Source organism: Manacus vitellinus, unplaced genomic scaffold (genome assembly GCF_001715985.3).
Source record: "Manacus vitellinus isolate BGI_N305 unplaced genomic scaffold, ASM171598v3 scaffold_28_pilon, whole genome shotgun sequence".
Classification (NCBI taxonomy): Eukaryota; Metazoa; Chordata; class Aves; order Passeriformes; family Pipridae; genus Manacus; species Manacus vitellinus.
The window spans coordinates 3,343,452-3,363,760 of record NW_021940122.1 but is presented as its reverse complement, the minus strand read 5'-3'; the positions used below and the strand labels follow the sequence as shown (position 1 = coordinate 3,363,760).

Here is a 20,309-nt window from a genome sequence, read left to right as displayed (position 1 = left end):
TCCCGCGCGCTTTTTGTGTGCCGGCACGCCTGGTCAGGCTGCCCGGGGTTGGGATGGGATGGGATACTGCCCCTGCCCCGGGATGTGATGGGATGCTCTTTGCCCTGCCCAGCCCCAGGCGGGCCACCCCTGCCGAAGGCCGCTTTCACTCCCCGGTGAGCAGCGGGGCCGCGAGGGGACGGGGAGCGCCGGGTGCCCCGGGAGTCGCCAGTGCCGGGAGCGGCCGCGGGCAAAAGCCGCCTTCCCAAAACGCGCAGCGGTCCAAAAGTATTGGACAGGCCCGCAGAGGTGGTGCGGGCATGCTTGGAGAGAAACTCGAGGGGAGGCGTTTTTGCAAACAGCCTGAGACAGCTTCGCTAGAGAGGAGCTAAGTTGTGTTTCTACAAAGTATTGGCCTAGTAATGTCTTTAATTACGCTCTTAGGAAAGTACAGATAAAAATGGAAAAAAGGCGTCTCTCCAGACTGACACTGCTGCCTGAGGCCACAGCAGCCACGCAGATGGAAGCATTTCTGTGAGTACTCCTGGCTGGCTGTGACCCGCGGTTGGGCATAGCCGCAGAATTAGCTGAGATGACTTTCCCTGAGTCCCCAACTTCCAAGAAATTCTAATATCAATGTCATATTGTTTAATGGACTCTTTTACTTTCCTGGTCTGCATATTTGCATTTTTTGGTGGTGGTTTTTTTGGTTGTTTGGCTTGGGTTTTATTTTTCAGTATGCTGTCTTGCAGATGGGTGAAGGATTGAATGGTGAATGGCAGTTGGAGGCAGTGGGCAATAGGCTAAGGAATTGGGAGAAATAACAAGGTTTCACAAAATGAGGTTTTGAGTCAGTGGGATGGATGCTAAGACTGAGAAGTCAAGGATTAAAGGTTCTTAAGCATTTCTGTAGCATGGACCTTGGCTTAATGCAAGGAAGTGTTTTTCAAACCTCATGTACAGAAAGCCAGTTCCCCCAGTCCTTTGGTATTGGCAGCAAAATACAATCACATCTGTAGCTAAGGTGATTATGAACATGGAGAAGCGATGTTGGGAGAGTACATGCAATGGTTCCCAAGTCTTTGAATGTTACTTAGCAACTGTTAAGAAAGAGTCAGCAGGGTATGATTAGCCAGGCATCCCCAGACCACCAGCAAACGCTCCATAGGCAGAATACAAGGTAACAATTGGGATAAACAGGCAGCATTTTTTTTAAAAGTGACTTTCTTTAAAGTAAGAGAAACAAAGACTGATAGTAATGTTCTTGTTTCTTCACAGGCTAGATGAAGGGACTAAGTAAGATGCACAGCTGGTAAGTATGACCTAGAAACAAGTAATATTCTTAGAAAATTTTAAAGTAAAATGATTTCCTAAAATTTACTACAGGTAAATTTTAACACAGGCAAAAGGGCCTCCAGTCTTTGGAAGGAGTTTGAAGAAATACTGCCTGAGTGTTTCTGAGCGTTGCTCTGCTTCTAAGTGCTCAGCATGTCTTGGCTGCTCCAGCTCTGCATGCTCTGACCATGAGCAGCAATTCCTCCCTCGGCATCGTGAAGGGCCTCAGGAACCTCACCACGCAGGAAGATGGGGCAGTCAGAGTCACCGAGTCCATTGCTATCATCGTCATTGCTATTTTCATCTGTTTGGGCAACCTGGTGATTGTCGTCACCCTGTATCGCAAGTCTTACCTTCTCACGTTGAGCAACAAGTTTGTGTTCAGCCTGACCCTTTCCAACTTTCTGCTCTCTGTACTGGTGCTGCCTTTTGTTGTCACCAGCTCCATCAGGCGAGAATGGATCTTCGGAGTTGTTTGGTGCAATTTCTCAGCCCTGCTCTACATGCTGATCAGCTCAGCCAGCATGCTGACCCTTGGGCTCATAGCTATAGACCGGTAAGCCGCTCTTTTTTAATGAATTGTAACAAATTGCCTAGTCATCTCATAGAGGGACTTGTTGGCTGTTCACAGAGTTGAGAAGCAATGCAGAGGGTAACATGGCGTAGTTGTAGTGTCATTTTTTCTTCAGCCCCTTGTGAAATTTTGATCTGGACCATGACAAAGCGATGTCATCATAATGCAAAATGCAGACGTGCATCTAAAGTTTTTTAGCACTTGATGGTGAATAACACACTACTTGAGAAACATGAAATAATGACTTAAAATTCCAAATTCTACCCTAAGCATGCACTCACACACAAGAACAGATTTAACAGTTGCATGTGTGCCTTCAGCCGAGTTTGACAGTCTTGACTGCAACAATACGTATTTTTACATGTAACTGTTTTTAGAAACAGGGTCCCTGTGCCCGGTTCGATGTTTGAAGAAGAAAGGGCTAGATATCAACATCATTAAAATATGTTCCTTTCTTTGTCCTATGTCTTTTGTGCTTCTGTTGACTACTGCTTTTCCTGCCCACCAGGTACTATGCTGTCCTGTACCCGATGGTTTACCCAATGAAGATAACGGGCAACAGAGCAGTGGTAGCTCTTGTGTACGTGTGGCTGCATTCCCTTATTGGCTGCCTCCCTCCTCTTTTCGGCTGGTCGTCTTTAGAGTTTGACCAGTTCAAGTGGATGTGTGTGGCGGCCTGGCACAAAGAGGCCGGCTACACTGCCTTTTGGCAGATCTGGTGCGCGCTGCTGCCTTTTGTGGTCATGATGATCTGCTATGGATTCATATTCCGTGTGGCGAGGATTAAGGCCCGCAAAATCCACTGTGGTAGCGTCGTCATCGTGGAGGAGGACTCGCAGAGGAACGGGAGGAAAAACTCCAGCACCTCCACGTCCTCGTCTGGCAGCCGAAGGAATGCTTTCCAAGGGGTCGTTTACTCAGCCAACCAATGCAAAGCTTTCATAACCATCGTGGTTGTCATCGGGGCTTTCGTGATTACGTGGGGGCCTTACATGGTAGTAATTACATCAGAGGCACTTTGGGGAAAAAACAGTATTTCCCCTGCCTTGGAGACGTTGGCTACATGGTTGTCCTTTTCCAGTGCCATTTGCCATCCACTAATTTATGGACTGTGGAACAAGACAGTGCGCAAGGAACTACTAGGGATGTGCTTTGGGGATCGGTATTATCGCGAGTCCTTTGTTCAGCGGCAGAGGACATCGAGGTTATTCAGCATTTCCAACAGGATCACAGGTAAGACGTGTGGCTGCAAAGGACACTCTTCCTTAATACTACGAAGAGCAAGGTTTCATGTCTGTGTGCTTGGCATGTTTCGGGGCTCTCTAAAAAAAGTGGGATGTTTCTGGAGTTTTCATCAGTCTTTTGCTCAGGTTATCGCTGACACTTGAGAGGAGAATTATTTTTTTTTTTTTGGTGGTTAACGTGTTTCTCCTACTCTAGTAAAATTTTCTCAGCCAGAGAAAAACCTAGTGTTAAGGTTAATAAAAAATATTTATTTTCTTTTTTCTCAGGCATTTCCTTTTGTGTTACCCACATTTGAGCTCTACCAGTAGTACTTTTTCTACACTTTTTCTGTGATTCCTGGCTTTATGCTACAACTCTGAGATCCACTGAAGTTACACTGGTGTTACTGTAAATTCAGTTTTTAGGCTTAATGATTGTGAAGAAAAGATCATTAACAAAGTAGAACTATGTAAAAATAGAACTATTTGGTGTCTCCCCATGTTGCAGGCTGAGAGCTTCAGTTGCTCGGTTTGGTGTTGTTTTGGTTTTTTAAAGTAGCAATGCAATGACATTCTGATTTTTTTCATCATTTGCCTTGCCCTGTTCAGAAGCTTCCAAAAATAGAACACTTTCAAGGGATATTTCATGCCGAGGCAGGAACTGAAGTTATTTAATTGGGAAGGAAGATCTAAAATGCAGAAGGAAGGTGAGAGCAGCAGGGCATCTGTTATCTTTTCTGCAGCCTGGGATTACTGGGAGAGACTGTCATCTGAATGAAAGGATTCTACAGCTACAACCACATCACAAGCTGCAGGAGTTTTGACAAATCTGTATCCAGGAGATGCTATGGATGAACACACTGGGAACTGGGGTGGAAGGGCAAAGACAGGAAATTTCTTTCTCTTTCCAAGCAATAAGAAGCTGACAGTTTCAAGTTTATCAGGTGTATTAGCTGTAGGCTGACAGGAAGGGGAAATAGAGCCCCACTAAACCCAAAACAAAATCTTGAAGTGAGATTCAAAGAAGGCACCTTTGTTAAAAACCTAGGATCTCTCCCCTTCTTGTTTTGAAGATTTGAAAGAAGTCAGGTATGTCTGTGCTTTAGCCTTGCTCATAAGCTTTGTTACTCACTAGCGACCTGTAACAGCTGCTGGTGGCTACCATGTTATTCTCTGTCTAGAAGGTGCCTGGCAAATATTCTCATCCCTGTAAGCATATACACTCAGTGCTCAGCCTGTCCGGCTCATAAAATACATGTAGTTGAAACAAGAGTGGGAGGGAGATGGTGCAGGTAGAAAGGAGACTTTCCCTAAGGAAAGACTCCAACAATACCTGAGAGCTGCTGATGAGATTTCTAAGATGGGAAGTCCAGAAGCTGTGCACTCCGAATCAGCAAGGTAAGTTTTATAAGCAGAATAATAAATAAAGCAGTACAGTGAGTATTACTGGAAGAGGCTTTTACTATTGCAAACCCCTGAAACATTCACAAGAACAAAACTTTCTTGCAGATTTGGGACTATCTCCTCATCTTACTGCCCTCATGGCAGGTGGACGGCCATTAGGAAACAGCAGCAGCACAGGAGACACGGGTTTCAGCTGCTCACAGGATTCAGGTAAGTACAAGTCTCTTGCTTTCTTTACTTGGGTAGAAGCTTGCACTTGGCAGAACTCACTGGGATAGTCAGTATTTACACACACAGATGTCTCTTGGTGGATGAATGACATGAAGCATCTGTTCCAGCTGTTACAACAAAACTGCTGCAGTTGCTTTTTTCCTTCCTTGCACTCAATATATTTACTTGCAAAATGCTGTTTACAGAATGATGACCCTCCCTTGTTAATGTGTCCTGGGAACAAGACTCACTGCTTTTGTGCCCTTCTCCTTTAGTTTTCTATTGTTCTTTGGAGACTTTCCCTGTATCCACAAGGAACAGAGCAACAAAGGGCTGTGGAGAATGTGCTTCTTTTTTTTGTTTTGTAAGAGACCTTGTTTTGTTCATCCTGCAATGTAAACATAAACACTTGGAATGGCTTTAGCTTATGATTTCATCACTACTTAAGATCTCTCAATTGAAGTTGTTTTGGAAAAGGGAAAAACAGTTCTGCCAGTAATTTTCTATCCAGAATTGTTGCTAGATTTTTGTGGCAGTTGATTCAGCTACCACTCCTTAACTGCCCTAGTTTAAGAGTATTTCTGCTGCAGAGACAGCAGAGGGTGATCTTCTAACATTCGCTTGGTGTAAGGGGTTTGTTTCTTTTGTAAAGGAAAACCGTGGAGCTGGGATTTATTTATGGTGTTCTTTTATGCTGGTAGTTTTATGCCTGTTGTGGGTGTTCTGCAGCTTTATGTGATAAAGGAGAACAACATCCTGGTAAACCTGTGTCAGTAAAGTGGATGTTGTGTTACCATTTTTTGAAGGACAGTGAGCAGTTTAAACAAATGAACGAACTAAAGAGATAGTGAGTGCTGTTAGAAGTGCAACTGTTGGTTAAAGAGGGAGTATGGTCCATAGCCTGGGAATGGATATACAGTGATGCACTGTGAAATAATGTTTCACTGGATACTTTTGCTGTGAGGAACTGAAGAGCAGCAAGAAGTCTTAGTCCCTCTTCAATGTTGCCTGCTGCATGTAGTACGTGATTCCGTGGCCTGTAGTGCAGTTGTGTCTTTATCTTCCCTGGTAAACAGAAACTGGGCTTTTCATGTTATGAAAAACAGATAAAGTATGAAAGAGGAAAAAATCCAAGTGGTGCCAGCTGTACACAAAATACGAAGTGAGACCTGAGTCCAAATTACTAGAAATGTTGCCTTAAGATCAGTTATTCCAAGGAAAAAGATCCACCATGTAAGAATAAGAAGCTAGTTTCTTCACCAGCCACGTTTGAAAAAAAGCACTAAAATTCTACTGCATGAAAGAATATATCTTTCTTTCTAGTGCCACTCTTCCATTACATGCTATGTTTCTGAGGAGGATTTGGTACCCAGTAGATCAGTAAGAGTCTACTGCTTTCAGATCAAAAGCAGTCAAGTGGGTGAAGAGGGATATGAAATCACTATCCAGAGGAGTTAAAAAATCTGGAAGGGACTTTGTCCTAGGTCTGTTGTCACATCACAGGAGTAAATGGATTGATAGTAGAGTGCCATATATTGAATGTGTGCAATCTGTGTCTTCCAACAACAGCTTCCCTGAGGACTGCTTTCTCAGCAGTGCCCTAGTGTGTCCACAAAATACTTACTCTGCTTTTCCTTTATGCAGCAGAGAGACCAGCATTACAAGGAAGGTGTAGGCTGCAGCCTTGCCCTCTGTGTGAAAGCATTGCAGAGATACCAAGAATTTCCTTGTGCTTTTTAAACTCTTATTTTATGTTGGAAAGGTGCAAAGCAGATTCAGGGAGGTGAAATTTAAAAAAAAAAAAAAATCCTCAACTGGAAAAAAGACTCGTTGGACAAAAATCATTCCCAACCAGCAAGGGATTTTTCCCCATTAAAATACACTTCAAGAAAGTGAAAGTAGGTTACTAGAGACAAACTAAATTGAACAGAAAAATTCTGCAGTTCAAATTCTACCCAGGTCTGATTACAAGCAGACATTTGGCAGCTATGGTTGTTTGCCTCTTGGGTAGCCACTGTTAGCCTCTTGTCTTCATCAGGAAATGGGGGAAGTTGCTCTCAACTTTACCTTTATTTACTGAAGGTAAGGTTTCACCTTTATCTGCTGTCCTATTGACATTATAAGCTCTTCAGCTGAGAATTTTGAAGCTGCTTGAAGTTTTAGATGGCTAGTGAGAAAAGATTTCCCAATCCTTTGAATGAAAACTCTGACCTCATTCTTTTCCTTTTCAGTGTTTAATTTGTGCTGAAGTTTACTCCCAAAAGCTGAGTTTAGACGTCTTTTGAAGGAACTGCTATAGACAGAAAAGTTTTTGCCAGGACATTGTATCCCAATGTCTTACTTGAGAATGCTTGCATTGTTTCAGGAACAGATACAATGCTTCTTGAAGATTATAGCTCAGATGGCCCTCATGCCCCACACTGCATCTGTCCTCCTCGACGGAGGAGTTCAGTGACATTTGAAGATGAAGTAGAGCAAATCAAAGGTGAGTTTAGGGGTAAGTATGTAAATGCTCAGAACTAACTATATTGCCTGCTCAGGAAGTCTCTCAGAAGCTTCATAATTGTCTTACAACATCACTGATCACTCTTTGCCTTGACAGACCTCACCATTCATGCAGGTACAAGAGAAAGCAAGATCAGGTCTTTCTTCTAGTTCTCAAGTAACAACAGACAAGGACAAGTTAGAAGCTGGGATTGCCAGCATACATATCCTTTATATAGCACAGCAGTATCCTCTCTGCAACTCCATTTATCTTGGTGGCTGTTGCAGTCTGTTTTGTGTTTCTCAGAGAATATATTTTCCTGTGCTCATATTTTGAATGCAATATCCCTGTGTTCCTCATTTGCTGCCTCCTCTCAACTTTATCATTCACAAACTTGAAATTCTTCTATTTACACGCTTGAATAGTCTGAATATAATTTCATTCTGTTATACTTACTTTTTTTACTTAACTTCTATTTCACTTTGCTGGGTATGTTCCTCAGCAGATATGGGTGAAAATAGATAAACAACATGCACTTATTTCAGTCAAATCACTCTTTGATTCTCTGCTAGCAAAGCGTTGCTGTGATCATCTGTAAAATGTTGGAAAGTTAATTTACACTGGTAGTTACAATAATATGGAATAGAAGGCTAACAACCTAATTTTCTAAACAGTACGTGATTGTGGACAGTATGAAAACGAGCAGAAAGCCTTTAAGATTCAAGTAATAATAAAACCTGAGATAATGAGAATCCTTTCTATGGAATTTTTAAGCAAAATTCACTTTAGTCCTCTTCCCAGGATGAGATGAATATTTCCTTGTACAAGTACCTTACCATATACATTGCCCATTATCTTTATGAGTGATTACATGAGAGCTGACATCTAATTTTTCGTCTGAGCAAAAGAGGAAGGTCTTAGTGAAAAAGTTCCTCACAGGTTTAGCAATTCTCCCTGGTAAGTCTCAGGGTTTTCAGGATCCCTGAGACTTTCAATTATTTCAGCAGCCTCACTGAAGAGTTGCATTTAGGATGAACACCTTTGTTGCTCAACATGTTGGTGGGTAGAGAAGTATACAGATGCTACAAGAGCAACTGCACCAGCACTGAAGAGCAGGTGTGTCCCAGGTCACTCTGGGATATTGTATTCATAGAATGGTTTTGAAAGCCTGAGTATTGTTGGCAAATGTGCTCTGTAGAACAGTTATTTTGCAGAGGACGTGATCATACCTGTAAAAAAGGATCAATATTGGTCTTAAAGCATTTGCACAGCCGTGCTGATCAACACTTATGCTGCCTTTTTTTTACCTCTTTTTTTCCCAGAAGCTGCAAAGAATTCTGTTCTTCACGTAAAAGCCGAAGTCCATAAATCTCTGGACAGTTATGCAACCAGTCTAGCAAGAGCTATTGAAGCTGATGTGAAACTCAGCTTGTTTGGGGAAGATGCTTTACCAGGAGCCCTGTTCCCGGTGCGGACTCTGCCAGGAGGCAGCATGAACACACGGCGTGGTGCCAGGCCCCATGCCAGCCAAAGACTGAAGTTGCAGAGCATCGATGAAGGGAATATCTGACACCAGCACTGGAGTAAGAAAAGAGAACAAAACCACTAAGCAGGACCTATTGCAGCTGTTAGTGTTTCAACAGAACCAGGATACCTTGTCGGAATGTTTTCAGTGTTTTTTCAACATTTGAAAGCCAGCTGAATTTTGGTACTTGCATCAGCATTTTACAGTAGTGTTTGTTTACTGTTTAGGGTGCTATTGACTTTTCTGTGCCATGTCTTTATCACACAGTTCATAGGAATGGAGGGTTTGGTTTCGCTGACCAGATCGTTAGTCTGTTGAATCTTGGGTCCATTATTGGCCAAAGCTGATAAAGGAAAAAAGCAGGAAAAGTATGTGCAGTGTTTTAATTTATTGTTGTACTCATCATCTTCTGAACACCAGGATAATCAGTTGATACTTGATAGCTGGAGTGCTCTGATAGGAGCTTGTACATGGGAAACTACATACAGCCTTACTGTCACAGACTTCTAGATGAGGAGCATGGACTTCACTGAGGGCAAAACCTGAATTTTTCAGAAAGCTCACGCAGCTTATAGTCCCACCTATCTTTGCTGGGGGATATTTCTGTTTGTTCAGCCATCAGAATGGCACATCAGATCTGACAGTGGATTGTGCATTGCTTCAGAGGTACGGAGCACCAGCCTCTCTGGATATAGTGGGTGGGAGCAGACCTGTGCTGGAAAAGCATAAAGATGGTATTTGAGGAAATCGTTAATGCAGAATTTTTAGTTTCTCTGAGAACTTCAGCTCACATCCCTGGTTTTGCTTTTACTAAAAGGGCACTCTGTGGCTGTGCTAAGCTTGACAGAATATAAACAAGATATTGCCACTTCATATTCAGGATTCATCTTTTCTAGAGAGAAAAGAGTTGTTTTGGTGTTTTGTTTTTTTTCAGTCATGAGGGAATGTAGTATTTAAGCTATACTGACCTCAGTGCTTCTATTTCTTGGAGTATTAATTAATCTCAAAAATAAGAACATTTGGCACTTAGATTGCACTTTGCATGTTCTTAAGCACTGTACAGACATTACCTTGTTAGGCCTTTGTGAGAAGGTTGATCAGCCCTGCTTGCCAAAGAAGGGGAACTCAGCACAGTCATGCTGCTGGCAGTGAAACAGTCTGCAAAGGTGGAAAGGTTTGTTATGAAAAGAAGGATTAGGTGGATCATACAAGTATAACCAGCTTCACCTTTCTGTGCCTTCCTGGGCTACCCCCTTCTGTACTTTGAAGGGGTTACAGCCCTGCCTTACTGCATATTTCAAGGAGAGGGAAACAAAAGTGAGCAGGATAATTCCTTGGGGGTGGGCAGGGAGTAGCAAATGGACTTAAGGACCAAGGATTTGCATTTGTTTACTCTGTGTCTGCTCCCCTGTGCCTTCACCTTTCCCCAGAAGTGGCTTGTATGAGGTTTTGCTGGAGATTGTTTGGAAATCAAGAGTAGGATGTTTCCATCTGAGCAAAAACTGGGTGTAGACTTGTTAAGTTTTGTCTTTGTGTGAGTTATTCAGAGACACAGAAGTGTCGTGAGGCAGAGCCTCAGTCCAGTACTGTATTTAGACATCCTATTTGTCTGTGTTCCTGACTCAGAAATGTATTTCAGCACAAGCTTATGTCCATCTCTGGACAAAGCAACTTGACTTTATGAACTTGCCTGAGTCCCATTAAGTTCCCATGCAAAATATAACTGCATACTTAAAATTCAGTACATGGTTTGCTGATTTAAGAACAGGCTGTTACAGTAAGAACACTTAAGCTCCAATAAGATGGCTCTTTGCATAATGCAGGACTAAAACAATAATAGGGAGGTTCTTACTCCTGCATTTTTTGCTTCTAGTGTGTTAGATAAATTGGCACCTGTGGGCATTCGTTAGAAAAGCAAAACTAAAAATCCCAGTATTTGCCAGGAAATGCCCTGCAGTGAGGTCATTATTGCTATCGTTAACATTACAATCACAGCTGCTTCTAGTACTCAGCACTCCTGAAGGAACATGCTTGCCTGCTTGCCTCGAAGTATTTTGTGTGCATCCCTTTTATTCAATATTCCTGCTTAGGAACAAGCTGAGCAAAGTCGTTGCTGAATGTGAAAAGGGTACACAGTATGTATGCATTGTGGTGGAGTCGGCCCAAAACGGTCGGTGTTTAGGCAGAAAAATTCCAGGGCATATGTGAAAGGACAAAATCGTTAGTATTGTGTAAAAAGCACATTTTTCATACAGGTACTGAGCCAAATTCAGCCTTCGGGCAGGTTGTGTCAGTTTACACCGTGACTGAATTTGGCTCCAGTGTTAATGTCACTAATCCGTTATTCAGTGTAAATGTTGTTAATATTTTTGTATACACGTTATAACCCTTCTGTAATTCTGCTACTACCCAAGTCATTCTCTCACCTGAGTTGTCATTAAAGAAGAAATGCACTCGTTTTGTAAAAATGTATTCCCCATCCTAAATACAAAAGAGGAAGAAAAACCAAACACTTATTTCCGGCTCTTGATGGTCTGCGCTATTTGTTTACACTACTGTTATTTCAACTTGAATTCATCTTTTAAGTGTTTTACTTTTAAAAGCACGTTCAGCTCCCAGGATGAGCCTGACAGCGGCAGCAGCTGGAGCAGTTTTCACAGGACGGGGAGGCATTCTGGGTCGAGCAGGGCTCTCTGAGCCCGGGCAGATTTTGAGAGCGCGGCGCTGCTGGATGTGATGCCGGGGCAGGTTCTGGAAGCTGGATGTGATCCCGATCCCGGGGCGGTGCCCGAGCCTTTCCCGCACCTCCCCATGGCCACGCCCCCTCCCCATGGCCACGCCCCCTCCCCATGGCCACGCCCCCTTCCCGTCGGCTCCACCCTTCTCTCCCCGCCCATGGGGGCGCGGGAGGTGGGCGGGGCACAGGGAACACAGCGCAGCGGCGATTGGCTGCGCACAACCCCTCCCCCTTGCCCCGCGCTGATTGGTCGGTGTGCAGGCGCAGGGCGGGATTGGCTGTTTCGAAGCGCGGACGCGGCGGTGCCGCACGACTATGGAGGCCGTGCCGTGCGCGGAGCATGGTGAGGGCAGGGCCGGGCCGGGCGGGTGTGCGGGGGTTGTTGTGTGTGAGGGGCGTCCCGGTCCTGGTCCCGGTCTCGGTCTGACCAGTTCCGTGCTTCCCCCCCCACAGGGTCCCTCTGCTTCCTGAAGACGGGCGTCCGCGATGGCCCCAACAAGGGGAAGAGCTTCTACGTGTGCGGGACGCGGGGCCCCGCGGAGTGCGGCTACGTCCTGCCGGCGCCGTAAGTGGATGGGGCGGTGGGACAAGGGGCACAGGACACAGGCAGCTGCCCTCGGAGAAGCTCAGTGCTGTGTCAGCGCTGTCTGACTCACGTAGTCTTTGTTTTGTCCCACGTGACAGTTTTTGTTTTGCCGTGGCTGTTCCCCTCTTGTCTATGTTCTTCCGCTTGTCCTTTCCTCCTTTCAGTGTCCCTGCTTCTCACTGCCTGATCCATGAGGGATGCATGGTGGAGCTGCAGGTCCTGGTCCAGCAGCAGGGCAGAGATGAATACGAGTAAGTTCCTCAAATTTTTTAAAAGCTGGATGTCTGCCTTTAAACAGGTAAAACCTACGTTCCTTCTTCTATCTTTATCTTATGTTCAGTGCCTAAAATAATTTTCTTAAACTGCTTCTGACTAGTGGTCCTTTAGTTTATTAGTTACAGGTAAGAAGACTTGAATCCTGTGATTTAGTAGTTTTTCTGTAACGAGGCTTCAACATCCACATAAGCTGTACCTGTGTCCTGTGGGGAAAGAAGGGCTGTTCTTAGAGCATCTCGTTTTTATGCCATATTTGAAGACTTAGGATACTACCTTTTAAAAATAGAGATCTTTTTTGTTAAGATCAGGAGGCTGTTCACTTTCTTCATTATTTGTGAACAAGTAAAAGACTTGAACTGCCAGTCTTTCAAAGTGGAAAGGAGGGTTTGTTGTACAGGTTGGAACATTTGGAATTGTTTGATGGCAGCTGACTTGTACTTTCCTTCTAGAATTGAAAAGACTCATCTAGCTTTGAGGCCTTCACTTAGCGTGTTTGCTACTGTTATTAGCAGTTATATCCAATGATAAAAACCTGAGTCATCAGATAATGTTTGTTTTTAACAGAGTTGACTGTGGCCCTGTGGTTGGGTTCATCCAGAACTCGTGATGGTTGCACCAAATTCACCAATTTTTAATTCTGATAAAGTTCTTGCAGCGCTCCTGGTTGGCTACCGGTTAAAAAAAGAAATCACATCCAAAGTTTTTCTTTTCCATAGTTGCTTTAAGATGAGGTGGCCTGTGCAGTGTAACTAAAAGAAGAGCTGTTTCCTTACACCTTGAAATCATAGGATTCTTCTGATGCTCTGAACGTAGATAATACTATTGCCTGAGCAGTTACATTTTTATTGCTAAAATAAAAAAAAACACAACAAAATAAGCCCAAACCCCAAGGAATCATTATCCAGAGAACAGTGTTTTTTATAAAAAGCTTTGCTGCCGATGTTCCTGGTCTTTTGTTATGCAAAAGTCTGAAGGTAAAGTACAGATTAAGAGAACTTGTCTGTGATGTTTTTTGTGTGAAGTACTTTTTAAAGAATACTTAGAGCTTCTTTACTGGTTCCTGTGGTTCAAATCTTGTTTTAATCTTTGGTAGGTTGTTTTACCGATGCCTTAAGAGTAAGCTGAATGGGAAGAAATGGTGTGGAAGTGTCCCGTGGCAGGTATGAGTGTTTTGTTTGTATTATAGTATCACCTTATTCCAACATGACTTTTCTTTCCTTATCCAGTCATTGCCTCTCAGACTATTTAGTGAGAGATTTAATATTTTCTAGCTGATAAGTTTATCAGCCTTCTGTCCTCTAGATGAGACTTCTCTTTCTCCTAAATTGTGTGAAGTCCTGATTCTATTAATATGATAGGAAATATGATCTTTGTAGAGGATGAAGGCTTGCTTGAGATGGTCAGGTTCTGTGTATAGTTAACAGGTTTTAATAAGTTGTATGTCAGCATTTACTCACTTGTATGTGTTGCAGGATCCAAAAGCTACCAAAGTGTCCCAAGCCTTAGAATCCCAGCCCAACACAGCAGCCCTCTCCAATCCCACCAGCCACAGAAATCCATTCAAAGTGCTGGACAAGAATTGTGCACCGTCAGTCTGGAAACAAATGAACCAAGGAAACAGGGAGGAAAGTAAAGCAAAAGGAGTAAAAGCAGAGAAGGAGAGTGTGCTGGTGTCACATAAAGAAAAGAAATCAACTTCTGATTCCTCCAAAGAGATACAACCTCTAGAAGGGCTGAAAACTAAAATGAAACCATCCACAGGAAGTACAAGTGATCCTGAACTTCAGGACGCTACAGTGTCTGAATCTAAACTTGGCCTTTCTGAGACCAGGAAAGGGAAAAATAGTCTTTGGGAGGAAGAGAAATATGGTGGCAGTGGCAGGGAATCCAAGAAGTCTTCTGAATGTGCGGACAAAGAGCCAGGCGCAAGACCAAAACTCTTTCCACTAAGTCTTGAAAAGCAAAATACAAGTACCAAGACACCAGAGGAGGAGCAACTTGAAGAAAAAAGCTTAAAAATCTATAGGGATAAAGAAATGAGAGAGAAAGGTTGCACTGGTCAGAAAAATGGAGAAATTAAACCAATGGCTAAAGAAGATGCTGTTTCTCCAGCAGTACCACAAGCCCAGTGTGCTGCCCTGGCAGGAGGAGCGGAGGCAGCGTCGCCCAAGGCACAAATCAGGCCAGGGCTGCCACAGCCTGCTGGTGAAACCTCTGGCAGTGACAGTGATGAAGTACCATTTGTTCATTCCTCATCAGGTAAAAGTAAACCTGAGAAAACAGTGGAGATTCCTTCAGGAAAGAGTGTGCTGGGGACATCTTTGCCAGGAGCAGCAGCATCACATCACATGGAAAGACCCCAAGACCATAAAGAGCTTCATAACCATCTTGTAGTCCAGCTGAAGCAGAAAAAGGTCATTTTTTGTACCTATTTATTTGGGGGTTTTATTATTCTGGGTTCAGGGTGACTTCCCTTACTCATGACAGGCATCAGAATACGGTATCACCTCACAGCAGAAACTCAAAATATGATTTAGGAAGATGGGGCAAGGGAGGGAATTCAACCTATGCACAGAATAGTTGTATTAAGCAGATAGAAGACAATTACCCCTTAGGTAATACAACTTTCTGTATTCGGGAATGCTCAGTTTTGACCTGCCTGAGGTTGTGCCTGTCGTTTACCCGAAAGTAATTTGCATAAGATGGATTAGTGCACAGCCAGCTTAACCTTTTTAAATAACCTGGCTGTTTCTGGTGGTCTCTCTTGGCCTTGTGCAGTAAGTGATCTAGCTACAAAAGCTCACATTAAGATGAAATAAACTGTCTGTTTGGGGTTTTTTTTAATAAATATGCCAATAACTATGTTCTATAGTTTTTATTATTCCCCTGCTTGCCCAGACTTCAGAACAGAGCCTCAAAATAAAGTCAGAACAGTTGTTGTGCTAGTGTAGAAAGAAACATGCAAGTAGGTTAAACGTTGGATGCTTTGAGAGATGTTAAGATTGTCCAAGTTTCTTGAATACCTGTTTCATAAAAATGGGGATTCCCTGTGTCCTTCCATCTTTTCTAAAAAACATTAAGGGTTAGTTTATTTTCTGCTAAAAGACTACTTAATTGCATTGAATGGCACTTGAAAGCTTTTGGAGATTGCAGAACAGTATCAAAATACAAGTTAATATGGCATAAGATTAGTGTTTTTAAACTTCTGATGTGATTGTTCTGTGTTGGCAGAGAGCTTGTTAACCATATTCACGTTTTGGTTTCTTTCTTGTTTTGCAGAGTACATTGGCTAGAGTGAACATTCAGCTGCTGCCAGATAAAGGAGAAAGGTTATTAAAGCAAGTGCAGGATTTGGAAGCTGCACTCAGTGCTCTTAACATTTCAACAGCAGATACTAATGAAAAAGGTAGGGCTAAAATTTTTTTGCTCCAGAAACATCTTGTTTCAAAACAGGTTGTACAAAACAGCTTATCTTACAACGGTTGTTAATACTGAGGAAATATAGCATAAACTTATATATGGCATGTGGTCTGTATAAAGTTTGTCTGTTGAGATTCACTGAAGATGAAAAGTGTTAATTGTAAGGTAGGAGTTTGGGAGCAGATGAATGGAACAACTGTAATGTTTTCTCTGAAGTGTGGTGGCTTCCCAAGGGAGTTTCCTCCCAGAATTAGGTTCCAGGGCTAGTTTTCCTTCCAGCTTTGGCTACATGATTGAGACAGATGTTTCTGTGAGACTGTGTCAGTGAAGTGTTAACTTCCTCTGTTGCAGTATGGAACCATGCTGTTTATGCATGTCCTTGTGTCTGGACTTTTCAGTTACCAGATACAAAATTAGCAGCTTCCAGTTTGCCATTCCTATAAAGTGATATCCTAATTCTACTGACTGGTATTAATCGCCTGTGCAAGAGAGAAGCATTTTGCTGAGTTACCTCTACAATCCCCTCAACAGAAGAGTTACTTGGTGATCATAGTATCAATTGTGTTGATGAAAAGATCCAGTTTGACAGCTCTGGAAACTGAAGATCTCTAGCAAGGAAGCAGGAGCTCACAAGCTACAACACAACAAAGCAGCCACAGTGCCTTATACCATATCTGGTTTTAAGCAAGACAGACCTTTCTGTGAAGGAGAGAAAAGCTCATGAGTTCTTGCCCATTTGTTCTTGGATGTTTTGGTAGTTTTTGTGTCCAAAATATTGACAAGAAAGATGTCTTCAAAATTAATAAATCTTCTGGGAACAGTGTGCAAAACTGACGTTGTGTTTGCACTAATCTGATCACAGTTACAGAATTCACTGTGTTGCTATAAAACCATATATAGAGGCTGGAGCTGAGCTCATTGCCTGTCACATAGGAGCAGGCTAAGAGGACACACATGAGTGTTTGTAGTGGCTCAGGTGATGTGGTGACCTGCTGTGACCACTTAATATTTTGCAAGCAGACTATTGAGCAAAATGAAGGCTCTTCTCTGGGCTCTAGTACGAGGCTCTGAGCTTCACTGTGAAACCTTTATAGACTGTGATTCCTTTCTCCTTAAGGGCAGGATAGCACAAGCGACAGCTGCCATGAAGAATCTTTGCCTAACCCATGTGACAGGCCAGGTGGTACAAAGTTGATAACACCACTCCCGCTCCAGGATCCTACAGCAAAGGCCTCTTCAGGCTCACAGAGTCACCCCTCTGCTGCTGTTACTTTGGGTTCCAGTGAATATTGTGGCCAAAGTTTTGGAAGTAAGTATAGAAACATTTTTTCAGTAAAGAGAACACTGTTAAGTACTACTTCTGAAATAATTCTGCAATCTGTGGATATATGTGAGAGTACTAAACCTTTTTTGTTACTGTGAGCTGAATATTACCCCCCAGGCATCTGTAGCTGCTGAGGTCAGTCTCTGAGGTGAAAGATCTGCTTTGGAAAGTTATCTTTGTAAACACATCTTATGCCTAATCCTGTATCTTTGCAGTGAGCTTCGGTATGCAGAACCTATATGGGGGAAGAATGACAGAAGACCGAATCAAGGCTGTACTCAATGCCACATGTGAGGCTATTAATCAGCTTCACAAATCTCTAGAATCCTGTCCGACAGAGCAGACAGTAGCTGAAGATCCCTCTGGATTGAAGGTGGGTTAGCAAGGATGGAGGCTGTCATGCTGATGAATGAAGCACAACCTCTGAGTGATACCCTAGAGCATCCCTTCCTTTCCACTTTGACGTACTTTGCAGTCTTCATCATGCTGGAGGGAGATGTTCTAATTACATTCCATCCATGGGTGTTGCTTTGTATTGCCAGTACTGGTGTTCTGCCCTCTTGCTGTGGTGCCTTCAGAACACTTAATGCTTGAATGAAGTAGCAGGGCCTCAGACAAAGCAACCAACCCACAACCTTCTGTTTGTACGTGACTGGCAGAACAGAGGTGTGAGGAACAGGCTGAGAACCTTATTGTTCTTTTTTCCTGATGAATTGTAAGAAATAGTCTTTCAAAAAAAGTGTTGCAGGTGATTGACTTTGTTCAATGTCACAGATGTTCTGATCTGCTAAAGAGAAACTCTTTGTCTGTCAGGTGATGCAGAACCTGTATTTGAGGTTATATGCAAGGTATTGGAAGGCACATGCCTCTACAAAATGATGTGTTGATGCATATATGTTGTGTCACTTGTCACATCATCTTGGGACTTCTCAAGTGGTGGGGAAGGCCATTTAATTTTTTGTGATGGTAGTATGTAATCCCTCTTACTGTTTTAAGAGTCTATAGGGGTCTTAGACTTGGTGGGAAAAGGGAAAGTGTTCTCAATGCCTTTTCTTGACAGTGATACCTGTTGTGAGCAAGGCAGTCCTGGGTGGATTTTCCACCTGCTCTCTCAGAGCACTGTGAGGCACTGGGTTGGTTTGTCCATGAAGCATTAGGAAGACTCATCAATGGTACTGCTGACCTGTCTGCAGGAGTTGCTTACCTTGGGTATCCCAGTCCATGTGGAAAAAGAACAAGCATGTAAACTCCTTTTAGTAAGATGGTAGTAGAACAGTTCAACAGGATGATTGGTACAGGAAGCAGAAGTGTCTGAATTTTGCAAGGTGTTTGCTTCAAATCCTCTGTCTTGCCCTCTCAGATCCCACTGCTGCTGCACCAAAAACAGGCACTCGCCTGGCTGCTCTGGAGAGAGAGTCAGAGGCCGTGTGGAGGAATTCTGGGTAAGCAATGGAACAGGAAAGTGGATTTCGGGGGGCAGATTTATGGCAGCAGCAGTTTGGCATGTAACTTCCTTGGAGGCCAATAACTAGTTATTTTGTAGAAATGTTGAAAGGGCTTTTTGGTATAGGCTACCCTATTACCAATTACAGCTGTTAACAATTACAAAATCATACCCTGATATTTTCATACGTGTGTTTTTTATTTTCTGGGTTCCCCAGGGCAATTGCTGTTGCAGTATTTACCTCAGTGTAGATCTGCGCTACGGGGGCTCATTTCTGCAGCCCATCACAACTTCTGTGTGTCTCTTTCCAGCGGATGACATGGGCTTGGGGAAGACTCTAACGATGATTGCTCTCATTCTGGCCCAGAAACAGCTGAAGGCAGAGAAAAGAAAGGAGACCTTAGACATATGGCTATCAAAAAATGGTACAGATTTTATATTGAATAATATAAATAATATAATGAATTTATAATATTATAATTTATAATGAATATTTTATATTCATTACTTTATATTGTTTGGGTGTTAATTTTTTATTGACTATTTTCCTGAAACAGTTAAAGCCAGCATATGCTGTTTTGAAAAAAGTTTCATGGTTTTTTAAGCGTAAGCAAACATATGCATAGTTTTCATAAGGACTTAAAATAGTCACTACTCACTTCCCTGTGACTGATCTCTTTCCCCCCTCACCCCCAAGATTACTTTTATTTTACCCATAGACATTAGGGATGTTAGAGTTTTAAAACACTATTGTTTCTGTGTCCATAACCTGGTACTGTCTGCATCCTCATGAGACTGGCTGGACTACTTTTTCCTGTATTGCCAAGTTTACTGACTGTGTGGATGTGTTCTTCCCATGTGGTTCAAAATGGTAACATTTCAGTCTTCTAGAATAGGAAAGAAGAATTTACTTGATACTGTGTTCTCAGTAGGTATTAGAGTTAGTTCCTGTGTTCTAACCTTTCAGGCTTATCCAGAGGAAGTGTGCAGGTATACAGCATAACTGAGCAGACAGAAAGTGATGCATTAGTGTTTAAGTAGATTTCTTCCCCACCCAGAACTAACAGTCCTCAAGAGTGTAATGTAGAGATGTCCACAAACTGTGCTCACAGGAAAAGTGGACCAGTCTTCTTAATTGTTATGAATTTCCAAAACTTCTGTCTTTGTTCTAATCTAATGTGAAGACATTGAAACGTGTCTGCAATATTTCCTTTCAGATTCCACTGTTATCCCTTCCCATGGCACTTTAATCATATGTCCTGCATCCTTGATCCATCACTGGAAGAAAGAGATTGACAAACGTGTGGCCTTTGGCAAACTGAGAGTCTATTTGTACCATGGGGCAAACAGAGATAAACATGCAGAGGTGTAAGTGCTAAACCATAAATATGACCAAGAAAGGTAAAATACTATGTAGCAAGAGATTGTGTTTATCAAAGTTGAAATTCAGTGGCTGTAGAATGATGAAAGAATGTGAAGTGTGGAAATGTGGAGGATCTTCAAGGTCAGGCTGATGTCTGCTGTCAAGGTGTATATAGCAAAACATTTATGGCCTGTACCCATACTGAGTGGTTCTAGTGGAGGCTGTTGTTGCTTCTGATAGAGAATATACACCCTTTTTTCCTAAAACATCCCTTGTTGCAGAGATCATCAGTGGCAGTTTCTCCTATGCTTGTGTTTTGTGGTTGTTGTGGTTTTTTTAATCAGCTCTATGTATAGATCAGAAAATTTTCTACACTCTTCATGCTGAGCAATATTTCTAGGTGCAGTATTTCTAAGCAGGATTC

The 20,309-nt window shown here is 42.7% G+C and overlaps 2 protein-coding genes across 2 annotated transcripts in view; both read left to right on the top strand.

Annotated features, from left to right (window-relative positions):
* The first annotated feature begins 382 nt into the window (after positions 1-382).
* GPR161 (G protein-coupled receptor 161) lies at positions 383-11,227 on the top strand. Its single transcript, XM_008926375.4, has 7 exons — positions 383-513; positions 1,258-1,291; positions 1,382-1,870; positions 2,397-3,121; positions 4,621-4,725; positions 7,091-7,210; positions 8,533-11,227. The coding sequence occupies exons 3-7, from the start codon at positions 1,503-1,505 to the stop codon at positions 8,778-8,780; spliced, it is 1,566 nt and encodes a 521-aa protein (XP_008924623.1). The 5' UTR covers positions 383-513; positions 1,258-1,291; positions 1,382-1,502; the 3' UTR covers positions 8,781-11,227.
* Positions 11,228-11,751: 524 nt separating this feature from the next.
* TTF2 (transcription termination factor 2) overlaps positions 11,752-20,309 on the top strand; it is an 18,832-nt gene continuing 10,274 nt past the window's right edge. Inside the window, exons 1-11 of the mRNA XM_029960711.1 lie at positions 11,752-11,815; positions 11,926-12,037; positions 12,223-12,309; positions 13,428-13,494; positions 13,807-14,748; positions 15,614-15,740; positions 16,872-17,063; positions 17,294-17,451; positions 18,439-18,520; positions 18,834-18,947; positions 19,740-19,890. Coding sequence (XP_029816571.1) covers positions 11,788-11,815; positions 11,926-12,037; positions 12,223-12,309; positions 13,428-13,494; positions 13,807-14,748; positions 15,614-15,740; positions 16,872-17,063; positions 17,294-17,451; positions 18,439-18,520; positions 18,834-18,947; positions 19,740-19,890 — 2,060 coding nt within the window. The 5' untranslated portion in view covers positions 11,752-11,787. The remainder of the gene's footprint in view (positions 11,816-11,925; positions 12,038-12,222; positions 12,310-13,427; positions 13,495-13,806; positions 14,749-15,613; positions 15,741-16,871; positions 17,064-17,293; positions 17,452-18,438; positions 18,521-18,833; positions 18,948-19,739; positions 19,891-20,309) is intronic.

Bases quoted from the DNA above. Each gene is read 5' to 3' on its own strand.
- GPR161 (XM_008926375.4), top strand. From the start codon at position 1,503: ATGAGCAGCAATTCCTCCCTCGGCATCGTGAAGGGCCTCAGGAACCTC. The intron at 3,122-4,620 runs GTAAGACGTGTG...ACTTTCTTGCAG, and splicing joins CATTTCCAACAGGATCACAG to ATTTGGGACTATCTCCTCAT. The intron at 7,211-8,532 runs GTGAGTTTAGGG...TTTTTTTCCCAG, and splicing joins TGAAGTAGAGCAAATCAAAG to AAGCTGCAAAGAATTCTGTT.